This window comes from Hyposmocoma kahamanoa, unplaced genomic scaffold (genome assembly GCF_003589595.1).
Source record: "Hyposmocoma kahamanoa isolate Upper Pololo Valley unplaced genomic scaffold, ASM358959v1 98690, whole genome shotgun sequence".
Lineage (NCBI taxonomy): Eukaryota > Metazoa > Arthropoda > Insecta > Lepidoptera > Cosmopterigidae > Hyposmocoma > Hyposmocoma kahamanoa.
Window position 1 is genome coordinate 1 of NW_020655640.1, and position 17,992 is coordinate 17,992.

General features: G+C 34.7%; 1 protein-coding gene across 1 annotated transcript; it reads left to right on the plus strand.

Moving 5' to 3' along the window:
- Positions 1-559: 559 nt before the first annotated feature.
- Positions 560-2,199, plus strand: LOC113238885. Its single transcript, XM_026475737.1, has 3 exons — positions 560-761; positions 1,306-1,443; positions 1,656-2,199. The coding sequence occupies exons 1-3, from the start codon at positions 638-640 to the stop codon at positions 1,793-1,795; spliced, it is 402 nt and encodes a 133-aa protein (XP_026331522.1). The 5' UTR covers positions 560-637; the 3' UTR covers positions 1,796-2,199.
- Positions 2,200-17,992: the final 15,793 nt, after the last annotated feature.

A 17,992-nucleotide genomic window follows, 5' to 3' on the forward strand; every position in this document is an offset into this window, starting at 1 on the left:
TTAAACAACAGCGATGGCAATCCATATTTCAATTCGCTTACTCCATCTCCGCGCGTCATCGAGTGTGGTTCGGAATTCTTTACTTTGTGAGCTGTGTTTTTGGATTCTTGCGTCTGTGTTTAAAATTGTTGACCTCTGCTTTCTCCTTTTGGACTCCGACTGCTATTTTGTTGACCTCGGCTTATTTGAAATACGAACTATGATTTGCTACAATGACTTCGGAAAAAAAATGCTGTTCCGGACTGTGGTAAGTTTACTCTTTTTCTTTAGTACCTGTAGTCAGTCCTCTCTATTGTCATGTCTCTTATTATCATTTTTGTGAACATCTAAGTGTCTTCTTCATCATAATAAAAACTAAATAGACAGGCCTTCTCGGGTAATAATAATCTATTTAATTTAAAGAAATCTATGTCCAATTGGCTTCTTCCTATACACTGGCTTATTCATAATTGGTAGAATCTCTGCCTTTTATGCTCTAGTTTTGAATTCCCAGATAGACACTGAGTTGACACTGTTAAGTAAATAGTATGAATGTCTTGTTTCAGGTTTGGAAAAGGAAATTCTTCACAAATTTCCTAACCCTGATAAATACCCAGAACGTTTTCGGACCTGGCTTTACAATGTTGGCGGTGATGTAATGGCTCTAGAAAATAGTGTTATTTTCAAGCGTCGCTGTGTATGTCACTTGCATTTTGAAAGCCGCTTCCATACTAGAAGTAAATTCCTGAGTGCCAATGCTATACCTACACTCTGCTTGTCAGGTATGCAAAAATTATGTATTCATTTTAACTTAAAAGGTATGTGTACCATTTGGAAAGCTCACAAATAAAAGAAATGCATCTATGCGTAATCAACGTTTAATGCCGACTGGCGGCCATGACAGGTGTACCAACTAATCTTAATTAAACATTTATATTACAGTACGTTACCCTTAGCAAGTTATGCCCTGTAAGCTCAAAATTTACGAGGTACTATTACAATTGGCAAAAAAACGTGATGTTGTTTGCATAAGGCTTTGTTTTTCATCAGACTTTTTTGTATAATTCTTTTAAGAAGAACTGCTGCTGCTCTGAAGATAGTGCATTTCAATCTCAGTCAATACCTAATTACCCAATTTCCAACCTCTTAACAATGTAATATGGGCACAACAGCGAATTTCTTTATTGCTGTTCAAAAATAGAAGAAGATTTAAAGAATTATATTCATTATTGAAATATGAGTAAACTTACATTTTTTAACCAAAACTAAATATGAGTGCCACTTTAAAGCTTGTTAATTGTAAAAAATGTCAATTTTCATTTACAGGGTCCCAATTAAGAAGACCACTAATGGATGTGACGAATCAACCTGGCCCCAGTAGTGAGAATATTGCAATGCTGCGACCACAGTCAAATGTCCCAAACACATCACAGCTACAGAACAACACTTTGTGTAATCGAAGAAGTAAGTACATTGATCCAATGCACTAGAAGGAATAATTCAAAGGAATTACTGTGTAGTCACTTCATACCCACATGTCATAGTCACTTTATACAAGGCTCTATTTTATGTGTAGGGTATTTTTTGTATTTAAAGACATTATTAGAAGATTACATAATGTTAAAAATTATGGAGCTTCACTAATGTTACTCATTTTATTTTTTCTTTGTTTTTAGAAGCAGTTAAAAAGACTAACGAACATGAAAAGGATTTGGCCAAAAAAATTGTACAGTTAAAAAAACAAAATGAATCATATTCGAAGAGACTCAAAAAAGCTCAGAAACTTTCCACCAACAATGCTTTCCAAAATGCATGAAACAATTCAAGACCTTGGCTGCTATTATCACTCTGATGCAGTTTCGACAAATAGGGAAACCAAAGACAGGAAGAAGGTTCACAAAAGAAGAAAAGATAATACACTAAGTGTGTACAAGGCGGGACCAAAAGCGTACAGATGGCTTAGCAAAATATTTGTCTTGCCATCACCAGTGACTGTTTCCCGTATGATATCACAAGCCAATTTGAAACCAGGTCTAAATGACAATATTTTTGAACAACTCAAAGTGCAAATAAAGAAAATGAAAGAAGATGACAAGTGCTCATTAATCTTTTTTATTGTTTTATATTTCATTACATTTGTTTTTGTCATTTGAAAGTTGAAGTTGATTGAGTAAATGTAGGAAAAAACAAATACATGATTTAGATACAAAAATTGTTTCATTTTGAACTATTGATTGCTAAATTTAATATCCATTAAAAAATAAAACCCCTAGGAACCCAGTAGAGAGAATGAAGAATAGTATAGATATGTGTATGTACAAGGAAACCATAGTTCCATCTCTAGACACTAGATGGCGTTTAGATACTACATGAGCTGATAACTCTATACCTAGATATACAATGTACTCTTTGAGGCTACTAAAGCCGCGCGCGTGGGCCGCTTTGTTATATAATTGAATGTAAAAAAAATAAACTGTTATTTGAAAAAGTAACCATTAAATGTTCTTCTATTCGTCATTATCTATTTTTTGGTATGAGTTTTGTAAGAAATGATTTGATAATCTTTAAATAAAACCAGAAAAAAGATCAAAAATTGCTCTGTCTTCGTATTTTTTTATGATCGAGAGAATTTTAACGTATCGTGTTTTGAACCATAAAATGTTCAAGAACATATATGAAACTAAAATATATATTTTTACCCGAGCAAAACAAAGAATATTTGATTGTTTAAAGTTAAATCAAAAATAGGTAAAATTGGGATAACCTGGCCTTAAGTGGTTTAATTTTGTAGCTCAAATAAATGAGGTCATGTCGTGAAAAACCTGGTGATAAAAATTGTCCAGCCTTACCCACGTGATCAATAGAGGAGGCAAGTATAAGATCTAGCCAGGTATCCGACGCGTCTACGTTGTGATGAGTAGGCTCAAGAGGTAGAATGGTTAAAGCTACAGATTCAATCACTGCTTTCAAAGATCAAAGAGCGAGCTCTCATGCTGTCTTTCACGAGGTCGGTATTAAAATCGCCCATGATTATTTGATGAGTGTATTCAGTACTAAGAGATGAGAGTAAAGTTTCGAACGAAGTGAAGTAATCTATAGAAGGAGGACAATAAACAACCCCTAGAGCCACTTTTATACCCTTTACCTTGATCTCGATGAGCAAGTGTTCCAAAGAACTGGAGTATAGAGAGGGAGAAGAAGAAAGAATTTTGAAAGGAACGCCATTACGGATGTAAATGGCAACGCCTCCGCCACCCTTTCCCGTGCGGTCATTGCGAAGTAATATGAAACCAGGAAGACTAAAAGATGTAGAAACAAGGTTTGGTTTAAGCCAGGTTTCTGAAATCAGAATAGCATGAATATTAGAAGAGGAGAAAGTATCAAGTAGGTCGTTATAGTGGCTAGGGATGCTTTGGGCATTTATATGACAGACTTTTAGAAAGTTCGTGAAGTTTTGGAATTCGCGCGTTAATGAATCGCCAAGGGTATCAGTATTATGAAACTCAGATTCTGAGCTATCAATAGAAAGAAAAGACGAAGGCGAGTTGCAAGCTGAGTAAAAAGAGTCATCATCTGACATTACGTGTTGCGTAGGTATAAATAGACGTATAATAAATAAATATTAATTGTATAAAAAATAATACTTAACATAAAATAAATTTAATAAAATATAATAATATATAAAAAAAAAAGTTTCGAAGTATGGGTTCTGTGTAACCCACCAGTCGACCGTAAATTAAAAACTATAAGACTTTAAAACATAAAACAAGTTACATTGGTTATCGGCCCGCCCCGCCAGTAAACAAAAAAAAAAAAAAAGCATTCCATGAACAATTTCTGAACGCAACCGAACTACTACCAGCTGTCAAAATTAAAAACAAAAATAATCAAATTTTTACAGAGTGCCTAGCCTACCTTAATTACTTTTGTTGAAATTAAAAAATGAAACAAACCTACCTTACGTAAATAATTAAAATTAAACTTTCATCGTGTCGGTACCTAAGTTGTTACAACTAAATAGAATGAAATGAACACAAGATTACAGGTTTGAATAGAAGGTTAAAAAGATATGTGGAAAACTAAAGGGAATCTGTATTTATGTACAGTTCGGCTGCGATTCGAAGTTAAAAAAGAAAATGACGGGCACATTACAAACTACACAAAGTAACAATATATAATTTAGAAAGTTATTAAATTTCTCGCCGAGCTCGACGCTCCCCCACCTTCTTTGCGGCAACCTTTGACGGACCAGCCGGCGCTGGCGCAGCAGTCGCACGAGACACGGTGGATGCCGGAGTCGTCACAGGGGCATGCGACGCAGTTAACACACCCAGTTGCTCGGTGGTGGTCAGGCGGTGTTTCTTACCGCTTGGCAGCTTCACATTAATGTTCCCATCAGCAGTCCAGATATTACGCATTCCGAAATGCCTACGCGCTGCAAGGAACACCGCCTGTCTCTGCTTTGTCAAAAACTCGGTGACCACTATGGAAGAGCCCTTCAGTGCAGTTTTCTTTGACCACACAGAGTTACGCATGTCCAGCTCAGCAAACCTCACCAGTACATGTCGAGGCCGGCCCTCAATAACCCCCCCAAGTCTGTGACAAGCAACAATGGACCTGCGAGTAACATTTGGCAAATGAAGAGTTTTTTGGCAGATGTTCTCAATTGTGCCTACAATGTCCTCATCAGTTGCTTCCGGCACACCACCAAACAGCAAATATTTCCTCCTGTGCCGCATTTCTATGGAATCAACAGTGTTGCTGAGACTAGAAATCTGCTGCCTAAGCAGCTGCAGAATGCAGCCTACCTGATCTTTAAATGATAGGAACTCCGTGGTGAGGCTGCCAATGGTGTGCGCTTGAGGTGACGCAGCTTTCAGTGCAGCATCAAACTCAGCAAATCGCTGCATCAATGAAGTCTCCAAGTTCTTTTGCATCTCCAGGATGTTACTATAAGTTGCCATGACGAAATTGATGTTTCCAATAATAATAATTAAGTTTTAATTGTTCCGTTATGTAGTGACAATGCAAAATATTACAAAAGTCCAAAGGTCTGCTGGCAGGTATGTACTAAAATTCACTGAAATGACATGGGAAGTATTCACCAACACTGCACGTGATACATATATGTAATATCTATCAAATAACACGAAATTTATAATAAACTTTAATTGATTTTAATAAATATTTGACTATTAATGGGAGTGACTTGTTTGTTGTTGTTGTAGTTTTGATAATCACGACTCCAAAACCGCAAGAAGAAATTTCATTTTTTAAGGTTTTGCACTCTTTTAGAAATACAATTTTGTTTTGGTGATAATAAGTATGCTGCAAGAATTCTAAATTGTAATTTAATTGTATTGTAGATACTTTAATTAATACCATTCAAGTTTTGCGATTGTTATGTGTGGTATCCTCTGTTTCCGGTTACTTTCCTTTACACGCAGGTTTTTTTGGAAGAACAAAAAAATCTTGAGATCAATGCACTGTAACGCCACCTAGATCTGTGCAAAAGCAACTGTATCTTAATAATTATAGAATTTTCATAACCCAATTGTAAGATGGCGACGGCAGACAAACCATTTTCAAAACTTTCAAAGTATGTGAGTTTCACGCCCCTGGACAAGACTGAACTGTTTTGATACCCCCGCCATCCGCGCGTTAGATCGCTTGCTGAGTAGGCTCGTAGTGCGGCCATAACGCGCGGATAGAAACGTTTGAAAACCAAGCGTGCTATCTCGCTCACTACACTATGGACGTAAACAGCGATTTCATATGTTTGATACTTCGCGCCTGTAGTCGCAACCGCACTAGGCTGCCAATGTTCCGCACACAAAGGAGTAACTTGCATAGGTTAGACGTACACCCACTCTCAAAATCTTTTTACGGTCTAAAAATAGATTGAGTGATGCCAAATAATGTTTAGATGCGAGAACCTCGTTGGCTCGTAAATACTTTAGTACATTTTGAAAACTTTCTTCCGGACATAATTCACCAAATGCTGGAATGACTCGGAGAGTTCTTCAGATTGTAAAATACCAGTTCGTCAGTTATTTGGACTTTTACAATTATGTATAAGACGTGTGCAAATGAACACTGTAAGGTGTTTAATTTTGAATAACGATCAAAATTTACTAATGTTTGTCTTTGATCTGCGTTACATGTAGTCATACTGATTTTTACATCAGGCAATTTCTGCTGTTTGGGCCAAAAGGTTGGTCAAGAAGATTCCTTTTGCCTTAAAAAGGCGGGACCTATCCACCAGAGGTCCAGGCTATTAATTTTATTTGCCTCTACACCGCGTGAAGCTATGTCGGCTGGATTCAGTGTAGTAGAATGGCGCCATTCATAGTTGTCTGTTAACTCATGGATTGCACTAACCCTATTGGTTACGAAGGTTTTTAATAGGTCATATCTCTTTCCTAACCACGACAATGCCATCAACTAGTCAGTTCAAAAGACCTTGCGCGTGTCACACACGGCGCTCACGAGTTGCGCACAAAGCTCTAAGCGAGCGATAGTCTGTGGCTCAACAGAAGAAACCTTAGCCTTAGCACATAAAAGATGAACCGTGACCTCGCCACTACTATTTGTAGATCTGAGAAAAATGCAATTGGCATAGGCTGATTTTGAAGAATCATAAACGCAATGCAATTCTATATTAATAGGAAACTTACATAAACTGTGTCTAGATACACGGAAACCATGTATGTATTTCATATTGTCAATAAATTCCTGCCATAATATTGCTATATCATGGGTGCTGGCTCGTCCCAACTAACATTTTCGAGCCGTAGTTTATTATTAATATTTTTGGTTTAATTGTTACTAAACTTAATAGGCCAAGAGGATCAAATACCTTGCATGAATCAGATAATATAGATCTCTTAGTGGGGATTGCCTTGAAGTGATTTATAATACTAACCGAGCCACTCCACCTTTCGTCGTATTTTACGCGGATAAGTAACGTCTGAGGTAAGGGCAGAAATAAAAGCAATACGCAATATGGGTAACTAGGCATACAGTACGCACGACACACACGCAAGCAGCGACAAGCATAGGATGATATGCAGTTTCGGTAGAAGCTATTTAGCGACTGGGGAAAGGCGCCCCGCGGTGCAGTGATACACTCGCGCCACTCGTTCGACCGCCGGGACCGGTTCCGCGGTGTGACGCAGTTGAGATTATATATATATATATATATATAAATAGTCGGCGCCTGCATGTGTCCGTTTGTGCGTACATTTTTTATTTAATATAAAATGGTACAAATCTATAAAAACAATGAAATATGTGGAATGTTTGTGAACCCGTTTACATAATTTCAGTAGCTCGCTACAAGCTACAGCCTTTGTGTTTTGGATATTGTATTATAGCAGCTAGCCAAGTTTTGATGCAATAATTCAGAATCGACTCAACTAAGGCTTGATAAACTATTTTTAAGGTACCTTTGTTTGCAATGTCCGCAAGTGTTTAAATAAATATGCAAATTTTCTTACCCTCTACGATATCATAAGAATATGATCGCCAAAGGTTAAGTTACTACCAATAACCACGCCCAAATGCTTTATAGTGTTAGTCCTAGAAATCTCAGGGCAGGCATACGACGCATTGCTTGCAAATGTACAGTCATGAGCAATTAGAGATCCGGGAGGCAACGAATCCAGTCTGTTCCTCATTGAAAAGATGATGTACTTAGTTTTAAGGACATTAAGTGTCAAAAAGTTAGCTGCTAACCAATGACAAACAGTCTTGAATCCCGTTTGTGCCAATTTAAAAAGTTGTTCCCTTGAGCGCGAATAAAATGTTAATGTAGTATCGTCTGCGTACGATGCCACCCTGCATTTCGTAAAATCTATCTGACATAATTTGTTTAAATTTGTTTCTGTAACACAGAAAGAGTGTTGGACCTATTATGCTACCTTGAGGCACCCCGTAAGTTATTGGAAGTTAATCACTTACAACATCTCCAATTTTAACAAATCGGGATCTGTCAGTCAAATTGCTAGTAAGCAAAGCAAGAGGGGTACCTCTTATACCCAGTTCCTCTAGTTTATCAATCAGACGGGGAATGGATACAGCATCAAAAGCCTTTGCCAGGTCAAGGAAGATCGTAAGACATTTGTAATTCCCATCCAATTTTTTAACCACAAAGGCAGTGATCTCATGAATCGTATCGTCAGTTAAGCGAGCAGTACGGAAACCATATTGTATGTCAGCCAGGGGATCGAATTTGTCTAGATATTTGATAAACCTCGAATTTACTATACGTTCATAAACTTTCGACAATGTAGTTAGAATTGATATGGGTCGGTAGTAGTTAATACTTGATTTATCCCCGTCTTTGTGAATGGGATGTAAAATTAATTGCTTTCTTTAGGGCCTTTGGGAAGACTCCCCTGTTCATATACCTATTCAAAAGATCAGTCAGCACTGGTGTTATAACACCAGAAATAGCCTTTAATTGATATATTGACCTGACAATAAATGAAAACAGTCCCGTGCAGTGGTTACAATGAAAAATTTGCACGCATAACTACACTAAAATCAGCAAAGAGAAATCTGAAGAAAAACAAACAAGAAAGTATTCAAAACAAATGGTGAAGGGAACAGAGAACATTAATTAAAGAATTTTAAGATAATCTGCAAAAATTTATTAATCATTACTTTAATATCACACATCAATACCGATCGTGGAAAAAGTGTATTGAAAACCTTGATGAAGACGAAGCTGCATTAATTTGCGATTTCTCTGAAAACTTTTCATGCAAGCAGTTTGAAGAAATTCAGGCTGTACACTTCGGAGGATCCAGGAATCAATTCACACTGCACACATGTGTACTTTACAGAAAAAACGTGAAGCCGCAATCAATATGCTCAATATCCCCAAGTAATGAACATGGTACCGGAGCTATCTGAGCTCATTTGGATCCAATAATGAAGCTATGCATGGACCTTAAAATTAAAAAGATGTATGTAGTTTCTGATAGTCGTGCAACACAATACCGCCAGAAAAACAACTTCTTCATGTTCCAAAAAAGACTGAAAGAGAATGGATGCGATGTCACGACGAATTCATAGTAATTCGGGTCCGATTGATGTGGAAATAGGAAATGAAGGAATGAAAATTGGTAATAATATAGACGATGAAGAGAGTTTTGAAAACTTACCAAATAATGGTCGAATGGAGATCAGATAGTACAGAGAAGATGGATTTCCGCTTTGCTTGAAAATTGTGCCTTCTAAATTTACAAACGTCCTCCCTGTCTGTATGTGTCACTGATCCCTCTTTATTGTTGTTGCTGGAATCTTGTTTAGAATCTAAAAATACCTCCTTGTCAATAACTAGGTCAAATGAAATTGATAATAATTTTGTTATGTATAGTGATGAAATGGGTAAAAATATAGGTTTGCAATTTAACCAACCTAAGAATAAAATTAACAAATATTTGCATGCCAGGTGCAACATACTGTAAAATATAGTATTTTGTCAACTAAATTTGAGCAAGACACTACATTAATAATTTTAATTGGAAAGAGGAAAATGTAACAAAAAAGATTTAATACAATATTTTTCACAATTTAATAATTTAATTAATATAAAAGAAATTATTTTATTCGCTTTTCCCTTCAGCATAAGCCTCACAACAAGTGAAAATAATATGAGGCATAACTTAAATGAATATTACACAGCTTAAACGTTACTTTATAATAAATTTCATTTTATGATACTAATAGTTTTATTGGTAAATATTTTTATTTGACTAAAGATAGGTATTATCTTACTAGTTATTTTAGGCGACAGGTAGCAGAGCGAGTGGCCGAGCTGCTATCATATTATATTAATAATTCAGCCAAATCGTTGGCTACCAGACCGGCTGCTTCTATTGAGCAGTCCATTGACATAGGTCAGTTTACTGACAATAATCAATCTGTTAAAAATAATTCAATTTTCAATTATTTAAATTAATTAATGAGACAATGGAGAGATACTCTTGCAAAACAGTAACAGTAAAAAACCAGCAACACATGGAAATAAAATAAATTGTATATTTTAATATGCCTGATGCACTAAAATGTTCAAGGCATGAAAGACAAAGAGTTATTTATATAATAGAATTATTTATGAACTGTAATAATATTGATATTCCTTGTATTACTGAGCACCACTTTTTATTTAAACATCAGTTCATGTTTAGCTTCAACAATCACCAGGTGGCTAGTTCGTTCAGCAGAGAAAAAACTATTCATGGGGGTCTTTAATTCTTATTAAAAAATTTAAATTAAATTTAAAGAACGTACAGTTATTGTGAGCCTATCTATTGAGCGGACTCATCGGATTCATCTTACGAACTATTTGAAAAAAGATTAGATCAAGGTTTAGGCAAATTAAATAATCCAAATAAATATATTGCGGTTTGTGGTGACTTCAATGTTAACTTATTAAAAAATTCCAGTGCTAGCAGTAGGCTTGCAGGGTACTGACAGCCACTTGTTTGGACAACATTTATACTAAGGCCGTAAGTACCTAGTAATAAATCTATTATAAATAAATTAACTTCTGATCACTGTAGTCAATCGGCCACTTTTAATATAACTTTTGATACAGTGCCAAAAAAGGATATCATATGTGTTCAGATAAATAATAGTCGACTTAAAGCTTATAGAAATAAAGTAATGCTTAAACTAACTGGCATTCTGTATGTTAACGATCCCAAAAAATTGTATAATTCAGCTTTCACCATGGTGAAAATTGTACGTGATAAAGTTTTTACATCTAACATCATAACCATTCATAATTTATTGAAATTTAGTGATTGCCCAATCACAGACACACAAACAGTTTAAATTCTCAAAAGTAGACAAAGGCTATATGATCTTTACGATAAAAGGACCTATAAGACTAGTAACAGTTTTAATGATTTTGTTAGGAAGTTTTCGAAAATGATTTAACGTGTTTGTGTTGCAGCCAAAGCAATGTTTATAAATAATAATATTAAGAACAGCGCGAACAACGATTGGGAATATTATAAACAGCGAAACTGGAAGGATGAAAAACCTCGTAACTTAGATTTTCAACTGACAAAATAGTAAACACAGACGCGGAAGTTGCTAAAATACTTTATTTTTTTTTACTGACATTCCAATTTTGACTACTAAGTCATTAAATTCATCTGCCACCGCCGCTAAATCCTTACTAAAAGAAAATAATGCAGTTAGTATCACTAATTTAAAGTTCCGTCATGTATTTCCAAACGATATTGTTAAAAAAGCCTTTAAGTCTATAAACAAAAAAAATACTGCTGATCTCGATGGTCTTTCAGTCAGAGTAATTAATTAGTTCTATAGTTGACTGTATTGCGCCTTCCTTAGCATGTGTCTTTAATAAATGTGTTGATGATGGTGTCTTTCCTTACCTCATGAAGCAAATTACTTTATTGCACTTTTCAAATCTGATAGTATTTCAGACCCCACCAATTTCAGACCTATATCAATACTACCAATTCTCAGTAAAATATTTGGAAAAAATATTCTGAATCAGATGTGTGCACATTTTTATAGTAATGACTTAATGTCTCCTAAACAATTTGGTTTCACTCGGGGTCGCTCTACAACCGATGCTGGTGTTGAGTTGATGAAACATATATTTGATGCATGAGAAGACTCACATGATGCTATTGGTGTATTCTGTGACCTTTTCAAGGCTTTTGACTGTGTGCACCATGATGCACTAGTCAGGAAACTTCGCCATTATGGTGTGGCGGGACGTGACCTCGACCTAAATCGTATTTGCGTGGTAGAGTACCGAGGGTCGATGTTAACAGTACGAGATCATCAGGGTCTGCAATTAGCATGGGTGTCCCTCAAGGTTCAATTCTAGGCCCATTTTTGTTTTTAGTTTATATTAATGGCTTACTTAGTATCATGGAGGGTATAAAACATGAGATAGTATTATTTGCTGATAATACTTCCTTATTATTTAAAGTTAAAAGGCACCAATGTTCCTACGACGATGTGAACAATGCTATATCAAGTTGATTGATCTGCTGTTAATAACCTACTCCTTAATGAGAAAAAACAAATTGTGTGAAATTTACATTACCCAATGTTAAAGAGATGGTTACAAACATTGCAGTTAGAAACGAAAAATTGAATCTTGTGGATACAGTTGTATTTCTAGGTATAACGTTAGATGCTAAATTGCAATGAGGTCCACATATAAGCAAGTTATCAAAACAGCTCGGCTCTGCAGTGTACGCGATTAAAAAAATACGGAAATTTTCAGACGTCGAAACCGCTAGATTGGTTTACTTCAGTTACTTTCACAGTCTAAAGACACACGACATTTTGCTTTGGGGTAATGCCGCACATCTATCCAGTTACGTTCACGTGATCGATCGAAAAAGAATCCATATAAACAAAAAAATCATGTAATGACCTCATGATGAAAACACTCATATAAAACCAAAAACCTTACAATCAATAAAACTTTCAATAGTGCTGACGCTAGCGAGTAATATTCTTATGTCGGTTCTTTGTTTATTATTACCATACGATGTTTTCTCTCTTCTTTTTACATATTTTTGCTAATTTTAACTATTGGTTTGCTTTTGATAAAGTTACTATTTATCAGTAGACGATGTATTTGGTTCATGATATTCATCCGTTGTAATTTTCTCAAGATTGTCTTGTTTTTTTCCATTTCTTGGACCATATCTTCTTTTTCTGTTTGATTTTTATTTCGCTCAAAATAATTGTTTTAATAAATTTTTTCATTACTATTCTGTTCTTGTCCCGTTTTTTTATTTTGCGTTTTCTTGTTCTATGTTGGTTTCTTTATTATTGGAAGAATCATTCGGATCTATTATATTTTCTTCCTCATTGTTTCTTCTTTCTGACACATGAATTTTCATCATTTATATCGTCGTCATTTTTTTTCTGTACTTTTGCACGGTTTCTATTTATGAAAACTCTCTGATTCTATGCCATTTTTCTCTTTGTTGGGTTTTTTAAAATGTTAAAAAAATTTGTTTTCAATAATTGTAGAAGTTTTATCCCAAGAATGAACCATGTCCCAAAAAAAGACAAAATGTTTTTGTAACTTTTCTAGGTAATTTTAACATCGTTTCCTCGGCTACCTCCGCTCCAAGCGCATTCGCAAAGAAAATCTCGGGAAAATAAGATATCTGCCAAAATATAGGCGCAATCGATTTTTTTACCACCGGAGAATATTACCGAATACGTGTTTTTTAATTTTTGTCTTTCGGAATTAGTGACAATTGATTTTCTAATGTATTGAATTCCTGGATATTATCAGTAGGTTTCATACAAAAAATTAAGTTACTCAAAGTGTATTTGGATTTAATTCAATGAACTGAGAATCTCTATTGCTTGTTTGATTAAATTGAAATACTACGTCCTCTAATTGTACAGAAAACAATGCTACTTTCCGAATTATGGTGTTTTGCACTTTGTTGATAGCATTAAGTTGCTCTATGATTTGTGTTTGATTAGATATAAGTAGGTTTTGATTTGCCAAACTTTTCTCCAAATTAGCAAAGCACTGATGTTGGTTGGTGTTACTATGATTATCTGACACAATATGAAGTTGGTAAACATCGTTGTCCACTCGGACAGGGGATGCAGATGGTATTGTGCATGTTTCAATAATAATTCCCCTGGATCCTGTTACAGCAGCTACTTTTGCGGGATATACCTATAAAAAAAATCAAATTAGAGTAGATCTTTTACTAAACGTCAGTTTTAAGCAAATAAAATCTATACTCTACAAAGAACCTGTTTATGCTATTGTAGGTAACTATTCAGTTTAGTGCCAGAGTTAACTGCAAGTACGCCGGCAAAGTCACACTTGGACAAACTTCCCACTTAAACGTTATTTACTCTAAATTAGCGAAACATTATTATTGGGTTGAATTACTTTATTAAATAAAATTATTTTATATAATAAGTATACATATAAAATAGGTAACTTTCTATTTTCTATCTTTAAGAGCTTCGTTAAGTCCATGGGCTTATGACCCTGACTGCGTATTCAGAATTCGATAATAGTCGATGTTTATAAAATACTTAAACATATAATTTAAATAAATAAATAGTAAAAGAATAATTTAGTAGAATTAATAGATTAAGAATATGGCAATGTTCCATTTTTATTTTTGGTCAGGCAACACTGTTTTTCCCTCTTCTCTCAAAAAAAATTCCCTTGTAACGGCAAGTCTAATTTTAAGCTATATTTTAAATACAGTCCATTGTAAATTCAACTTGCATTTTATATGTACATGCAAGTTTGTGGTCCTTCAAAGCCTGTGTATAAAGTCCAGTGTTGTTTTTGCGTAATTTCGTCAAAATACGTTGCGAAACTTGAACCTATAGTTCGGGTTTTTTTCGTCGGCGGCCGCGCAAGTTGCAGCAAGAATTCAATATATTTTTGCTGCAAATCATCTATAACTACAAATATTAACAGTGCAAAGTGTTTTAGGTGATATTGCAAGCTATGATTGCATTCCAACGTGATGGAAAATTTCAACGATGAAATTTGTTAATTTTTGTGGGTCGGTGTTAAACTATTCCGTGACGTGGTTGGTTGATTTTTTTTTGTTCTGTTCGTCCAAAAAGGACAGGCTAAGGTCAGAGACATGCTGCCTCGTCTTCAGTGGTATATTATCGTCTTCAGTGGAATTCAATAAGTAAACGTCTTTAGTAATTTTTTTCTGCCGATCATCAGTATAATCCATTAATTACACTTCTGAAAATCTTCCTTCGTCAATATTCGTCATAGGTAAAATCCAGCAATTCAACGTCTTTAGTATTATTTCCTTTTTTCTTTTTTTTCTTTGTCTATTTCTTTCATATGTCAGATCCGATCATGTATATATAAGTCATGTATAAGTCCTTTGCCCAAGCGTTTTCAGTATCTTCAGTGAGATATTCAAAAAAGAATAAGCGTCATAATTCAGTAATTCTAGTCCTGCATCATTTCATCATGCAAGTATTCTAATATAATGTTCCGTATCATAAGCTTTGAAAGAGCAATATATCATAGACATCCACAGCTGTGGATAAAATGAAACTATACAGAACTGGATAAGTAGACGATTTTTTTAATAAATCCTGTATATTTCGCGGGACCAAGCCTGGTTCTCCGAAAATTCGGATTAGCTCATCCATTAGCACAAGGCGCTGAATGCCAAAAGAAGAGCAAGAAAAGAACAAATGATCTATCGTCTGATCTTCCTGCGACTGACACCAATCACAATGGGAACTGTTAACAATGTTCATACGATAGAGATGATGATTAAGGCGGCAATGACCAAATCTGAGACGGCAAATAGTGGTGTAAAATTTCCTATTAATGTAAGAGTTTCCTTTACAAAACCCTGACAAGACACTGTATTTAATTTGATACCCAATGCAGCATACCATGTACCCTTATTTTCAATTTGAACTATGATATCCCTATGTCTCTTCCATTTATTACACATTCTTTGTTTCAGAAATGAGATGACATCTGTATAAGGTAGTGATACACTGAAAGAATTCTCTGGAGGAGTTACAACTTCTGTAGAATTGGAAATACAGCGGGCTAAAAAATCAACTTTCTCATTACCAATAACACCAATATGTGATGGAGTTCACAAAAAGTTTACTAAAGTATTACTAATAGAAAAAAGTTCGAACCATATATTTTTGATTGCATAAATTAAATAATTAGTGTCAGCATTAATTTTGTTACTTTTTAAAATTTGTAATACACTCATGCTGTCACTAACTATCACCCATTTCCTAGAATGAATTCGATGACTATGAATGTGCTTTAAAGCACTCAGTATGGCAACAGATTCAGCTGTAAATATACTAGCATGCTCATCAAGTTTAAAACCAACACCTAACTTCAAATAAGAGTCATATATTGCAAATGAAACATTGGATTCGTTCTTAGCTCCATCTGTGTATACAAATCTGTGATCATTCCAAGAAGCCATCTTTTCATAAACATTTTCTTTTTTGGAAAGAGAATTGTCAATGTATATGTTCATGGGAGGATACCTGCTCTGATATAACCCTTCATAGCAAGGCAAGCAAATACTCCTATGGATGTTAAATCTTTCAATGAAAGTCATAAAATCTGCTAAACCTTTAGAGAGATAAAAAGGTTTTCGAATGGATTGTGTGGCCAAATTTATCAGGTCAGACAATAAAAAATTATTAAGTTCAGAGTATAATTTTAAAACAAATCTCTCTTTTAAATAAGAAAGACGAACAGCCAATGGTGGTAGATTGCATTCTACTTGTAGTGAAACTATTGGAGTTGTTCGGAATGCTCCTGTGACTAATCGCATACATTTATTTTGAATTTTTTCAAGCACACCCAGCAGTTTATCATCAGCAGCATAACACAAAAAGCCATACTCAAAATGGCTCCTAACCAAAGATTTATATAACATCAAGAGAATTTTGGGGTCTGTTCCCCACTCTGTACCACATAATGATTTAAGAATATTGAATGGTCGATTGGATTTAAGAACTAAACCATCTGTATATTTTTTCCAGGACAAATTGTGACTAAATGTTATTCCTAAGAACTTTGCCTCTAATGAGACTGGAATGGAAGTATTATTATAATATATGGATGGAAAATTAGCAATGTTATTTTTCCGAAAACAACTACTTTGCACTTCGATATGTTAAGATCTAGATTCAAATAAGAGAAATAATTATGTAATTTCTTTAGAGTATTTATATTATATACTAATTGTGTAATATTGTTTCCCGATGAATACACTACTAGATCATCAGCAAATTGTAGATTTTTGGTACTAGAACCCAAAACCATATTAAGACGACGTATATAGAGAATAAAAATTAAAGGTGATAATATTCCACCTTGACACACACCAATAGACGACAACCTCGGACCGAAGATACCACCATTATATTTAACAAATACTTTTCTATCAAATAGGAATTCACGTATCCAAAGCACAAGCTTTTCTGGAATAGCTATCGTTAATAATTCTGTACATAAAACCTCTATATTCACACTATTAAAAGCACCTGCTATATCAAAGAATACTGAAACCAATTTACTATTATTATTAATGCTTTTAAGAATATCAAGTTGCAGAATACATATGCTATCGCGAGCTGAACGACCTCTACGAAAGCCAAACTGATTACCTGGCAAGACATTATTCCGTTCGACGTAATGTTCAAGACGCTGCTTTAAAAGCTGTTCAAACACTTTACCTGCACAGGATGTAAGAGCTATTGGACGATATGAATTAGGATCAAATTTAGGTTTGTCTGATTTTAGAATGGGTACCAAGCAATCAGTTTTCCATTCTGAAGGAATATCATTATTCATCCATAATGCATTATAAACATTGAGTAAAGTTTCCAAAGAGCGATCTGACAACTTCTTGAACATTGCGTACGGAATGCCATCCAAACCAAACGAAGTATCTTTACGAGAAAAAATTGCTGCTTTCAGTTCTTGAATATTGAAGGGTTCCAAAAGAAAATTGTTATTAATATTGATGCCAATACAATTAAAAGGCAGATCACATTTATTATGAACTGTATCAGGAGTATACTTGCTCAAAAAATCTAGAATCCATAGGTTGTTACTATTAGGAGTATTAGGAATGTAAGTCTTGTTGAATTTACGCAAAATTTCCAAATTATAGACATGGGTGTACAACGATTAAAGGTGTTACACAAAGCAGCCCAAGATTTTTGTCTCTCAGCCTTTAAAACAAGTTTTTTCACAGCTTGCAGTCTTTTAAATTCTAAATACATAGTTTTTTAAGTTTGGATTATGCTTAAAATAAATATAAGCCTGCTTGGAATTGAGAACTGCTGTCGAACATTTATCGTTCCACCAAGGAAGACAAGGTTTTCTTTTACAGGAATTTTTTAGTGGAACATTATTTGATTGTCTAGATCCAACAATAGAACTGGAAACGGCGCTAAATAGAATTTTTGTATACAA

Excerpts from the sequence above, each read along its gene's own strand:
- LOC113238885 (XM_026475737.1), top strand. The coding sequence starts at position 638 with ATGGCTCTAGAAAATAGTGTTATTTTCAAGCGTCGCTGTGTATGTCAC. Across the intron at positions 762-1,305 it reads ACCTACACTCTGCTTGTCAG|GGTCCCAATTAAGAAGACCA; the intron begins GTATGCAAAAAT and ends TTTCATTTACAG. Across the intron at positions 1,444-1,655 it reads CACTTTGTGTAATCGAAGAA|AAGCAGTTAAAAAGACTAAC; the intron begins GTAAGTACATTG and ends CTTTGTTTTTAG.